The 14,177-nt window shown below is 38.1% G+C and overlaps 1 protein-coding gene across 2 annotated transcripts in view; it reads right to left on the reverse strand.

The window, feature by feature from the left end:
* PCGF5 (polycomb group ring finger 5) overlaps positions 1-14,177 on the reverse strand; it is a 67,688-nt gene that overhangs the window by 20,036 nt on the left and 33,475 nt on the right. For both annotated transcript variants that reach the window (XM_080822583.1, XM_080822582.1), the window contains exon 7: positions 146-244. In XM_080822583.1, the coding sequence (XP_080678709.1) occupies positions 146-244 (99 nt within the window). The remainder of the gene's footprint in view (positions 1-145; positions 245-14,177) is intronic.

Below are 14,177 nucleotides of genomic sequence, written 5' to 3' on the forward strand. Positions count from 1 at the left end.
ATTCTCAAAGTTACATTTTTAACATGAAAATAACCTAAGTTTCCACAAAAAGTTAAATGTATTTTCCATTAATTTTTACTTCTTTTGTTAGAATTTTGTTCAGATCAGAATCATCAAAATGATCTAGATTAGAATAACAACTTACCTCATAAGAACTTGGAAGTTTTAGTTTTAAACTTAAAAATTTTTTAATAGTTCCCACAGTTACACGTGTAGAACACCGAATGAATTTCTTCATTAAACCCTAAAGGAAATAAAGATTACTAATTAAAATATTCTACTTTATTTTTAATGAAACCACCGGTGTCACTTTCACTGTCATTTTAAGGATTTTTCAAAATATTTTCTGAAAACATTTCAAAGTATAACTCCTTAGTACTAGTGAGTAAAAATGTTCCTAATTCTTGGATACTTACATGATATTCTTCAAGAATGTATAGGGAAAATCCTGGGTATCTGACAATCTCCACACCTCTAGACAATTCGATTAACAACACATTATAAGTTTAATAAAAAATAAAGATCACAAAAAGCATATAAAATATTTTACTATATAATGTTGCTTCTAAAAGTATTAGGGATATTTTTAAAAAGTCTAGGAACTTTATTTTTTATAAAAGAGCAGTGATTTCAAATGGGGCTCTAAGGAGCCCCGGGTTCAACAGAGGCCAGATAGGCCACAAGATCCCCTACAACTAAAAGTCAGATGTCTGATGGGCTGTGGTAGTACTTTACTGGAAAAACAATGTTCTTTGTGTCTTGATTTTCCCATTAGCAGTACTAATTTACTCTTTAAGCATGAACATCACTAAAATATAAGAACCAATCCAGAATGAACATTCAAACTGCCAATGAGTCAAAATGATAAAAATGAACCAATTTGTGAAACAAAATTACATCTCCAAACCAATAGTAAAACAAACACCAGCAATTGAATCTTTCAAAGATATAAAGTATTACTTCTACATATATGTATAGGGTATTAGGTCAGCAAGCAGAATTGTTCTTAAATTCACTAAGCCAAAAGCAGAGCCATCCATGGGGTGCCTGGGTGGTTAGGTCAGTTAAGTGTCTGATTCTTTATTTAGGCTCAGGCATGATCTCAGAGTTGTGAGACTGAGCCCCACCTTGAGCTCCACACTGGGCATGGAGTCTGCTTAAGATTCTTGCTTTCCCTCCACCCCCTGCCCCTCCCCACCAACACATGCCTGTTCTCTAAAAAAAAAAAAAAAAAAAAAAAAGAGAGAAAGAAAAGAGCAAGCCATCCAGTTAATATCTGTTCTTAGCAAATGTGTTCCTAGCAAAATATATTTCCAACAGAAAACCAACAGAAACAAATTTACAAATGGTGCTTGGTCACTATTCAGATGGTAAAGTATCCATTAAAAGAAAACAGAAGTCAAAAGTTACATCTAAAGCAAAACATACTCTAGCCATTTCAAATGGGAAGACTGATACTCTTGATGGCATGGAAACAAAGGGATAAATAATCAAACAGATCTTCCCTATATCTATTCACAACATTTCAACTACCCTAAGGTTTCCTGTCTATTTCCTTGTTCCAAACAGCTTATAGAGGATGCTTACCACATTTTCTGGGTCCCCATTAAGTTAACGTGTGTATATAAGAGTATGTAAGAGTATAATGTGTGATTACTGAAAGACACTCTAAATGTATTCTCATCTTCAGAGAAATCTCGGATGTTTAAAGAGCCTATAGAAATTATCATGGCATCACCACTCCTAACGTCTCAGAAGTTATTAACAAGTATAGAGGTGTCAGAGATTTAAGCGAAGCTTTTAAAAACTAGGCAAAAGCTTGTTTCGGGAGTTTATAATTCAGTAAGGTTTGACATTAATCTCTAACAAAATTCTGGCCTGAATTATTTATTTGTTTATTTACTTAAGATTTTTATTTACTTTTCAGAGAGAGAGAGCACAAGCAGGGGGAGAGGCAGAGGGAGAAGCAGGCTCCCTGCTGAGAAAGGAGCAAGATGTGGGACTTGATCCCAGGACACTGGGATCATGACCTGAGCTGAAGGCAGGTGCTTAACTGACTGAGCCATGCAGGCATCCCAAGAATTATTTAATATTTGATTTGGAAGTACTTAGAAAATGACAATATAACAAGTATGCATTTTCTCTCTATACAAACACTCTACAATTATACCAAAGTAATCCTGCTGCTTCCCAGCTAGATATACCATAGACTTGCTATACAGGTCTCTGAAAAGTAATCAACACATTTTAAGAGGGGCAATGACAGTTAAGAGTGTTAGCAGAGATGACGGGACGGTGGGGAGAAACTTAAAGAGGTGATCTTAAGAGAGTGCTTCTTTCCCGCCATTTCGTTTCCTAACACAGACAAAAAAATGGAAACATTTGTACTGTACACATGGGTTAAGGGGAGACTGCTGCCTGGGAAAGCAGCTGTATACCCCACGCCTTGCCATTTGCTCTGGTGGGATCAACATTCTAGGTTCCCTCCCCTGCATATCTGAAGAAATATTATATGGAAAAAGATCTGTTACCTTTGTTACAATGCCCTTGGCTTCTAGCCTGTTCCTTCAAATTCAGGCCAGAAGAGGAACAGTTCAAAAAAGGCTCTTCTGCTTCTAAGGTGGTTACCCTAGAAGGATTTTTACCCTTTATCCCCTCCCCTCCACCTTTTTTTTAGAAGAGTTAGGAGATTAGATCTGAAATCAGCTAGTGGTCAATGTTATGGGTTACACAGTTTTCCAGTTGTAAGATACAATTCAACAAATCCTAATTCTTATGATTATTTGAGGTTTTTTTGTTTTTATTTTTTTATAAAAGATTTTGAGTGAGAGAAAGGGAGCAGGAGTGGGGGGAAGGGGCAGAGGGAGGAGGGAAAGCTGGCTCCCCGCTGAGGAGGGAGCCCAATGCGGGCTCCAGTCCAGGACCCTGATATGACCTAAGCTGAAGGCAGACACTTAACCGACTTAGCCACTCGGGCACCTCTGTTTTTTAAAATTCAAATCTCTTAACAGTGTTTTTTCTTTCATCTTTGGAATGGTATGGCTAGTACCTTCACCAGCTAAAGCAATTGTCAAGCTTGACTTTGACTTTTTTTAAAAAATTGAAATATAATTCAAATACCATAAAAGTCACCATTTAAAGTGTATACTTCAGTAATATTTAATATGCTCATGAGGTTGTGCAACCAGTACCATTACCTAATTTCAAGGCATTTCATTATCCCACTAAGAAACTTACTCATTAGCAGTCACTACTACTTCCTTCTCCCTCAACCTGACAAAAGCCAATCTACTTTCTGTGTCTATGGACTGTCTAGTCTGGACATTTCATAGAAAAGGAATCATACAATATGTGAACTTTGTGTCTGACTTCTTTCACTTAGCATGTTTTCAAGGTTCATTCATGTTGTAGCATGTATTAGTATTTGACTCTAGCTTAGAGTTTATTATACACTATCCTATTTTCCTTTTTGAAAAAAAAAAATTTAAAGGCATCCTACTCGGTGTGAAGTGGTATGTCATGTGATTTTGATTTGCATAGGTCCTAATGACTAATGATGTTTTGCATCTTTTCATGTGTTCATTGGTCAATTTTTAAATCTTTTTTAAAAAAAGATTTTAATTTATTAGAATGAGCAAGCACAAGAGAGCAGGGGCAGAGGGAGAGGGAGAAGCAGACTCCCTGCTGAGCAGAGAGCCCAATTCAGGGCTTAATCCCAGGACCATGGGATTATGACCTGAGCCAAAGGCAGATGCTTAACTGACTGAGCCATCCAGGCACCCCAGCCATTTTTCATCTTCTTTGAAGAAATGTCTGTTCAATACTTTTGCCCATTTTAAAAAATGAATTATCTTTTTGTTAATTTGTAAGAGTTCTTTATATAATCTAAATACTAAAGGTTTACCAGATATGTGATTTGCAAATCTTTTCTCCCATTGTGTGTATTGTCTTTTCACTTTCTTGGTAGTATTCTCTGATGTACAAAAGTTTTTAATTTTAATTTTGATGAAATCTAACATATTTTTTTGATGCCTGTGCTGATGGTATCATTTTTAAGAATCTACTTCTAGGGGCGCCTGGGTGGCTCAGTGGATTAAAGCCTCTGCCTTCAGCTCAAGTCATGATCCCAGGGGCCTGGGATGGAGCCCTGAGTCGGGCTCTCTGCTCAGCGGGGAGCATGTTTCCTCTTCTCTCTCTGCCTGCCTCTCTGCCTACTTGTGATCTGTCAAATAAATAAATAAAATCCTAAAAAAAAAAAAAAAAAAGAATCTACTTCTAAATCTAAGTCTTGAAATTTTATCCCTATGTTTCTTATAAGAATATTAAAGTTTTAGTTTTTACATTTAGCTATGGGTCCATTTTGAGTTAATTTTCATATATAGCATGAAGTAGGGATCCAACTTCATTTCTTGCATATGGATATTCAGTTGTTTCAGCAACATCTGTTGAAAAGACAATTTTCCCCCCTGAATTATCATGGCCACCATGCCAAAAAGAAATTCCTTATCAATATATGGGTTTATTTCTGACTTTCAATTCTTTTCACTAATCTATAAGTCTATGCTTTTATCAGTATCATACTGTCTTGACTGCTGTAGCTTTGAAGCAAGTTTTGAAATTGGGACTTTGAGTCCTCCAAATTTGTTCTTTTTCAAGACTGTTTTGACTATTTCAGGTCCCTTGGATTTCTATGACTTTTAGGATCAGCTTGTCAATTTCTGCAGGAGTGGCAATCGGAATTTTGGTTCCAGTTATCACTGAATCTGAAGAACAATTTGGGTAGGCCTGCCATCTTCACAATATTAAGTCTTCTAATCCACAAACATGGGATATCTTCCCATTTACTTAGACCTTTTTTTTTTTTTTAAAGATTTTATTTATTTATTTGAGAAAGAGAGAGGGAGGGAGTAGAAGCAGAGGGGAAGGGCAGAGAGAGGACAAGCAGACTCCCCACTGAGCAGCGAGCCTGTGGTGGGGGCTTGATCCCAGGACCCTGAGATCATGACCTAAGCTGGAAGTCAGACATTTAATTAATCCACCCAGGTGCCCCTACTCTTTAGGCCTTCTTAATTTCTTTCAATGTTTTGTAGTTTTCTTTCTTTTTTTTTTTTTTAAGATTTTATTGATTTATTTGACAGAGATCACAAGTAGGCAGAGAGAGAGAGAGAGAGAGAGAGGAGGAAGCAGGCTCCCTGCTAAGCAGAGAGCCTGATGTGGGGCTCGATCCCAGGACCCTGGGATCATGACCTGAGCCGAAGGCAGAGGCTTTAACCCACTGAGCCATCCAGGCACTCCTGTAGTTTTCAATATACAAACCTTATGCTTTCTTGGTATATTCCTAAGTATTTTACTCTTTTTTTTTAATGCAATTAGTGCACAGAGGTTCTAATGTCTCTACATCCTCACCAACATTTGCTGTTTTCTGTTTTTTGATAATAGCCATCCTAAGGAGTGTGAGGTGATTACGTTATTGTGGTTCTGATTTGCATTTCTTTGATGATTAGTGATGTTGAGGGTCTTTCCATGTGTCTGTTGGCCATCTGTCTGTCTTCTTTGGAAAAATGTCTATTCAGGTACTCTATACATTTTTATTGGATTGTTTGATGTTAAATTGTTTATATATTTTGGATATTAACCCCTTATCAGACAGATCATTTGGAAATATCTTCTTATTCAGTAGGTTGCCTTTTTGTTTTGTTGGTAGTTTCCTTTGCTGTGCCAAAGCTTTTTATTTTGGTGTAGTCCCAATAGTTGATTTTTGGTTTTGTTTCCCTTGCTCAAGGAGACATCCATAAATATGTTGCAAGGGTGATTGATGTCCAAGAGATTACTGCCTATGTTTTCTTTTCAGGAGTTTCATGGTTTCATATCTCATATTTAAGTCTATAATCCACTTTGAGTTTATTTTTGTGTATGATATAATGAAGTGGTCCAGTTCCATTCTTTTGCATGCAGCTGTACAGTTTTCTCAGGACTATTTATTGAAAGGACCGTATTTTCCTGATTGTATTTTCTTGCCCCTTTGTTGTAGGTTAACTGACCATATAATTAAGGGTTTATTTCTGGACTTTCCATTCTATTCCACTGATGTATGGATCTGTTTTTGTGCCAATATATCACTGTTTTGATTACTATAGCTTTGCAGTATATCCTGAAATCTGGGACTGTGGTGATATTCACAATTCTTAAGATTGAGATTGCTTTGGATATTCAAAATTTGTGGTTTCACACAAATTTTAGGATTATTTGTTCCAGTTCTCTGAAAAATGTTATTTGTATTTTGAAAGGAATTTCATTTAATCTGTAGACTGTTCTTAGTATGAACATTTTAGCAATATTCTCCCAATTCACAAACATATCTTTCCATTTGTGTTATCTTCAATTTCATCTATAATTTCTTCTAGTTTTCAGAGTATATATCTTTCCCCTCTTTAAATTTCCTAGATAATTTATTATTTTTGGTGCCATTGTAAATGGGACTGTTTTCCTAATTTCTCATTCTGCTACTTTGTTATTGATGTGTAAAATGCAACAGATTTCTTTATATTAATTTTATATCCTGCAACTTCCCTGACTTCATGTATCAGTTCCAAAGATTTTTGGTTGTCTAGGGTATTTTATATATAGTATCATATCATCTGCAAATAATGAGATTATCTCCTTCCTTACCAATTTGGATGACTTTTATTTTTCTTGTCTGAGAATTTATTTTTTCTTGTCTCCTCAGCTAGGACTTCCAGTACTATGTTGAATAAAAGTGGCAAGAATGGACAGTCTTGTCTTGTTCTTGATCTCAGAGGAGAAGCTGTTTTTTACCACTGAGTACGATGTTAGCTGTGGGCCTTTCATATGGCCTTTTTAAAAAAAATTTTGAAGTATGTTCCCTCTAAATCTACTTTGTTGAGAGTTTTCATCATAAACAGATGCTGTATTTTGTCAAAATCATATGGTTTTTATCCTATAACTGTTGTTAATATGATATAACACACTGATTTGCCAATACTGACCCAGCCTCTCATCCCTGAAATAAATACCACTTGATCATGGTAAATGATCCTTTTAATGTATCTTTGAATTCAACTAGCTAATATTTTATTGAGGAATTCTGCCTCTGTGTTCATCAGGGATATTTGCTTGTAGTTTTCTTTTTTTGTCATGTCTTTCTTCTGGCTTGGTATCAGGGTAATGCTGGCCTTGTAGAACGAATTTCCTTCCACTTCTATTTTTTTTAATACTTTGAGAAGAATAAGTATTAACTTCTTTAAATACTTGGTAGAAATCACCTCTGAAGCCGTGTGACCCTAGACTTTCACTTGTTGGGAGTTTTTGATTATTGATTCAATTTTGTCACTAGTAACCAGTCTATTCCAATTTTCTATTTTTTCCTGATTCAGTTTTGGAAGAGTATATGTTTCTAGAAATTTATCCATTTCTTCCAGGTTGTCCCAATTTGTTTGTATAGGATTTTTCATACTATTCTCTTACAATTCTTTGTATGTCTTTGGTGTAATTGTTATTTCTCTTCTTTCATTTCTGATATTATTTGAGGCTTCTTTTTTTTCTTGATGAGTCAAGCTAAAGGTTTATCAATTTTCCTTGTCTTTTCAAAGAACCAGCTCTTGGTTTCTTCTTTTTCTTAAGATTTTATTTATTTGAGAAACAGCATGTGTGTGAGTGGGGAGAAGGACTAAGGGGGAATGGCAGAAGGAGAGGGAGAGAGAATCTGAAGCAAACTCTGTACTGAGTGCAGAGCCCCAATGTAGGGTTCAGTCTCAATCCTGAGATCATGACTTGAGCTGAAAACAAGAGTTGGTTGCTTAAACAAATGCGCCACCGGGGTACCCCCCAGCTCTTGGTTTCACTGATGTTTTCTATTTATCTTCTTAGTCTCCATTTCATTTATTTCCCTCTAATCTTTATTACTTCCTTCCTTTTGCTAACTTCAGGCTTTGTTCTTTTTCTAGTTCCTTTAAGTATAAGGTTAGATTGTTTGAGATTTTTGTTTCTTGAGGTGTCCTGGATTGCTCTAAACTTCCCTCTTATTTATTTTTTAATTTTGAGAGACTGTGTGCAAGTGGGAGGGTAAGGGCCAGAAGAAGAAAGAAAGAATCTCAAGCAGGTTCCATGCCTAGTGCTGAGACAGGCAGAGAGCTCAATCTCACAACCCTGAGATCATAACCTGAGCTGAAATCAAGAGTTAGAAGCTTAACCAAGTTTAGGTGCCCGTAAACTTCCCTCTTAGAACAGCTTTTTCTGCATCCCAAAGATTTTGGATGGCTGTATTTCCCTTTTCGTTTGTCTTCATGTACTTTTAAATTTCCTCTTTGATTTCTTCATTGACCTATTGGTTGTTTAGTAGCAAGTTGTTTAGCCTCCAGGTGTTTGTGTGTTGTTTTTTTTTTTCCCCAGTATTTTTCTTGTAACTCATTTCTAGTTTCATACCATTATGATTGGGAAAGATGCCTGATAGGATTTCAGTCTTCTTGAATTTGCTGAGACTTGTTTTGTGACCTAGTATGTAGTCTATCCTAAAGAATGTTCCATGTGCACTTGAACAGAATGTGTATTCTGTTTGGGGATGGAATACTCTGTACGTATTTGTTAAGTCCAGACTTAAATCTGTTACGTTCTGTATATATCTGGTCTAATGTGTTGTTCAAGCCACCATTTCCTTGCTGATTTTCTGTCTGGATGATCTGTCAATGTTAAGTGTGGTGTTAAAGTGGCCAACTATTACTGTAAATTTCTCTCTTTGTCTGTTAAAAATTGCTTTATGTATTTAGGTTCTCCTATGTTGGATGCACAGATATTTACAATTGTTAAATACTTTTGTTGGCTAGATCCCTTTATTATTATGTAGTGCCCTTCTTTGTCTCTTGTTACAGTCTTTGTTTTATAAAGTGTTTTGTCTGATATAAGTAATACTACCCTGCCCTTTTCTTTTCCTTGCTTCCATCTGCATGGAAAATTTCTTTCTACCCCTTCACGTTCAGTCTATGTGTGTCTTTAGGTCTGAAGTGACTCTCTTAGAGGTATCATATACATAGGTCTTTTTTTTTTTTTAATCCATCAGTTACCCTAAGTCTTTTGATGGAATGATTCAGCTCATCTACATGTACAGCAATCTTTGATAGGTATGTACTTATTGCCATTTTGTTAACTGTTTTCTGGTTGTTTTATATTTCTTCTCTGTTCTTCTTCTGCTCTTCCCTTGTGGTTTGATGGCTTTCTTTAGTGCTATGCTTGGATTCTTCTCTCTCTATTTTTTGTATATCTTTTGTAGGTTTTCAATTTGTGGTAACCATTGGGCTCATATATAACATGCTACGTCTATAGCAGCAGTCTATATTAACTTGATGATCTCTTAAGTTTAAACACATTTCTAAAAGCATTAACTTTTTACTCCGTCCTCCACATTTGATGTATTTTATATCTTTCTGTGTATCCCCCTAACTTTTGTAGATATAACTGATTTTACTAATTCGTGTTTTAACCTCCATACTGGCTTTATAAGTGATCTATCTTTACTGTGTTTACTTTTACCTGTGAATTTTTTTTCTTTTCATAATTTTCTTATTACTAGTTACAGTCTTTTCTTTCCACTTAAAGAGTTTCCATTCATATTTCTTATAAGGCCAGTTTAGTGGTGATGAACTCTTTTAACTTCTTTGGGAATCTCTTCTCACTCATTTCTGAATGATAACTTGACTTATTCTTGGTTGTAGATCTTACATGTTTTCCTTTCAGCACTTCTGGCCTGCAAAATTTCTGCTGAGAAATCAGCTGATATTCTTAAGGGTTTCCCCTATATGTAACTAAGGTTTTTTGCTGCTTTTAAGATTCTCTCTTTGTCATCACTTTTTGCCATTTTAATTATTGTGTGTCTGGTATGGACTTCCTTGGGTTCACCTTATGAGGGGCTCTCTGTGATTCCTGGACTATTTTTCCAGATTAGGACAGTTTCCAGCTGTTATGTCTTCAAATAAGTTTTCTGCCTCCTCCTCTCTCCTGATTCGGGAATCTCTATATGAGGATGTTTTTATGCTTGATGATTTTTTAAAATTCTCTTAACCTTTATTTTCATTTTTATTATTTTTTCTTTTTGTGATTCAGCTTCACTGCTTTCCATTACCCTGCCTTCCAGATTGTTAATCCATTTTTCTTCATCCTCTAATCTCCTGTTGATTCCCTCTAGTGTATTCTTCATTTCAGTTATTCTACACTTCAGTTTTGACTAGTTCTTTTTTATCTCTTTGTTGAAAAGTTCTCAGTGAGTTCATCCACTCTTTTCTCAAGTCTGATGAGTAACTTTTTTTTTTTTTTTTAAGATTTTTATTTATCTGAGAGCATGCCTGCATGCACAAGCAGGGAGAGGGGCAGAGGGAGACTCCCCACTGAGTGGGGAGCCCGACGTAGGGCTCGATCCTAGGAGATGTTTAACTGACTGAGCTATCCAGGCAGCCCAAGTCTGGTAAGTATCTTTATGACCATTTCGTTTTCCTCTTCTATAATTTTATATCTTGTTCTTTCATCTGGGACATCTTTGTCTGCTCATTTTGTCTCCATTTCTATGTCATAGGTAAGTCAGCTACATCTCCTGGTTTTGAAATAAGTGGCCTTGTGTAGAAGAGGTCCCTGTAGCACAATACCTCTTGGTCACCAGAACAAGATGCTCCAGGTGTGCTCCCCATGTGGGCTGCATACACCTTCCTGGTGTGGCTGAACTGTGATGGCTGTGGACATGCTGGTGAGTGAAGCTGGCCTTTAGCCCAGGTGGCTGCAATGACCTGCTGCATCTGCTGTGGGCAGACTGGGCAGGGTTTGTTCCCCATGCTGTTAAGAGGTCTGGCTGAAGCTTCCATGGCTTGCTTGTGGGTGGTGGCCAGCACACAGCTCACCTGTCTTCACTTAGCTGTTGGGAAAGGTGTGGGTACGGTGATGGGTAGGGCTTGCTTCCTGCATGGCCAACTGAGAGGCTTGGCTGCAGCTGCCATGGGCTCACTGGTGAGTGGGGCTGATACTCAGCTTAGCCGTCTGCAATTAGCCTCTGCAACAGCTGCAGGCACACTGAAGGACAGGGCTCACTCCCCGTGTAGCCAGCTACAAGGCCTGGCTACAGGAACTAAGGGTGTGTGGGGGCTAAATGTTCCCCTCTCCAGGGCATGAGTCACTTTGGAGTGGTGCCAGTCCTGGCTGGGACTGCCTATTGGGTAAGGCAGGGCAGAAGCCACTTTGGAGGGATGTTTGCAGAACTAAATGTGTTCAGTGGGGCAAATCTGCAGGGGAACCCTGACGCTGGGTATGTGGTGCTAGCAAGGTAGATGGAGAGTGTCAGAACTGGCTTCTGTAAGCATCCAGCTATCTAGCCTGGGGAGGGCGAGAAAAATGGCACCTGCAAACAGTTTTGTTCCTGGAGAAATCTGCAGATCCCTGTCCCATTGGTATACGTCCTGAGATTAGTTGATAAATACCCTTCATGTATATCGCAAATTCTTTTCAAACTGTGGCCGCTATGTTGTGTTTTAGGCCAAGTTATTGTGTTGGTTCTCTGAGGGTGGGGACTTGGTTTCCTATCACCCACTAGCTCTCCTGGGGTTAAGCCCCACTGATTTTCAAAGCCAGACATTATAGGGACTCATGTTCCCAGAGTGGGTCCCCAGGGCTGAGGGTGACTGGGATGGGGTCTGATCTCCTTTCTCCTCTGTGCTTGTGATGTCCCTCCTGTTTGTGGTTAGTATGGTTCCCAATCATATCTTCACTCCTTTTACCCTTTTTGATGTAGCTGCCTTTCGAGGATTAGCTGTGGAAGATCTGTTCTGCCAGTCTTGAGGTCATTTTTAAAATTACTTGCAATAGATGCAGCTGCTGCTTTGGTGTGTCTGTGGGACATGGTGAGCTCAGGATCCTATCTGGCCCTCAGTTCTGCTGTTCTTACACTTTCATTTAAATGTTGACATATGGTTTCTTTAAGTTCTCTTCACACACTTAAAATGGATGACTTAAACGCTGTACCTCATAAGTCCAATGTCTGGACTTCTTCAGGGGAAGTTTTAATTGACTACTTTTTTCCTGTATATGAGCTACACCTTAATCTATTTGTGTCGTATTTTTTTGTTGTTGTTGAAAACCTGACGTTTAAAATAATATAATGTGGCAACAGTGGAAATCAGGTTCCCACCTGCTTCAGAGGCTTTGTTATTGTGGCTATGTCTTGCTGTTTCTCTTTGTTTAGTGACTTTCCTACACGAATTCTGTGAAGCCTGTATTCTTTATAATATGTGGCCACTGAAGTTTCCACCTACCTGTTGGCTAGTGACTGAACAGAGATTTCCTTATACACTTGGAACTAATAAATCTCCCAGTCTTTGCTAGGAGACCATGTGTTTTGGGGCACACCTCCAATACTCAACCAGGTTGTTGACAACTCTGCCTTAATCCCCACATCCTGCTTGTGCAGAGCCTCAAGGTCAGCCAGAGGTGAGAGTTTAAGGCTACTTAGATCTTTCCTGAGCATGTACACAGTCCTAAGTATATGCTTGGACTTGGAGATTCCCAGGAGTATGTTAGAGCTTTTCAAAGCTCCTATAGGCTCAAAGCCTGTATCTATAGACATCTTATTCACCAGGTTTTCTTTTTAAGATTTGTGGTTGTCTATCGTTTTCTCCAAATGTCATCTATACCTAAGACAGCCATGAAGTTCAAATATTTGTCTGTAATTGGTTCTGAAAAATGCTCTACCCTTCCCAGCTCACAGATGTTTTTTCTACTGGACAAGCTCCATGTCAGGCCTAATACAGAAAGGCCTATAAGTGGGGTGTTCCAGGAACCACTGGACAGGTCAAATAATGACAATTATTTGGCAATTAGGCTTTGAAAGAGTTCCACCTGTTCTGCCCTTTGGTGCCTGAAATGCTACAGCGGGAAAGTTAGTGGGCTATTACTCTACTCCAAAGCTGGAGTTGGGGGATTGAACTAAGGCAAATTAAAATGCCACAAACCTCACTGATCACACCATTTTCTTTGACCAAATGCTCTATGAGTTTCTGCAAGCCTTTTTTTTTTTTTTTTAAGATTTTATCTATTTGATAGTGAGCACAAGCAGGGGGAGTGGGTGAGGGAGAGGCAGGCTCCCCACTGAACAGGGAGCCCAACGTGGTGCTCCATCCCAGGACCCTGGGATCATGACCTGAGCTGAAGGCAGACACCTAATGACTGAGCCACCCAGGTTCTCCAAGCCTTTGATTAATTATCAAATTCCTAAGAAAGTTGATTCTGAGGGGTTGTGTGTGTGTGTGTGTGTGGCAGTTTTTTCACTTCTGTTATGGAAGAATGAATTTTTGAAGGTCCTTATGCTACTATTTTCACTGCCTTCCTGCTCCTGACTTTGACTTTTGGAATTACAAAAGTAGCAAGTATGCTGTATAAACTGTACATGCAGCTATACCACGTTTGAGAATCACACCTTACTGCAAAGAAGTGAGATACCTGAGAAGACTATAAAGAAACACAGACACGGTTTCTTTGCCTTGAACGGCTTTACAATCTAGTTTCAAGGATAAGACGTATCTCCAAAAGACAAAAGACAGTAAAAGCAACCTGCCACCTTCAGGAACACAATGAATGCCGACTTAATAAATAATCGCCTGAGTTATAAATGCAAATTCTACAGAATTTCAGAGAAGGGATTCACTAGGGTTGAAAAAGCATCACAAAGACTAGAGGTCTCTGCTTGGGTCTCGACAGAAGCATAGTGAAGTGGTGAGAAAAGGCAAGAACCTGCCAAAAGAAGCATTACTGTTTTAGACGTTTTAAACATTCTTAATATAATCCTTTGTCAGATATAAGGCAAAAATCATTGGTCTTGAGAGGAGGATTCACTGATAGGTATAAGGGAAGAAAAACTTGTCAAGATAGGGGCTAGTGAAAGGCCATGAATGCTAACTTAAGGAGGTAAGACTTGACTCTGTAGGCCGGAAAGTGGCAAAATATGGCCACAGCCCTCAAGACAAAATTACCCTATTTTGGTAAGTAAAATTTTATGGGAACACAAGCCAGTTCATTCACTATCATCTAAGGTCACTTTAGCACTATGAGTAAGCTGAGTAGTTGCTACAGAAAGCGTATTTCATCTCTCCTTTTATATCTTTGTTGGGCGTTCCATAGGGCCCAAAATATTT

This window comes from Martes martes, assembly GCF_963455335.1.
Source record: "Martes martes genome assembly, chromosome: 14".
NCBI lineage: Eukaryota > Metazoa > Chordata > Mammalia > Carnivora > Mustelidae > Martes > Martes martes.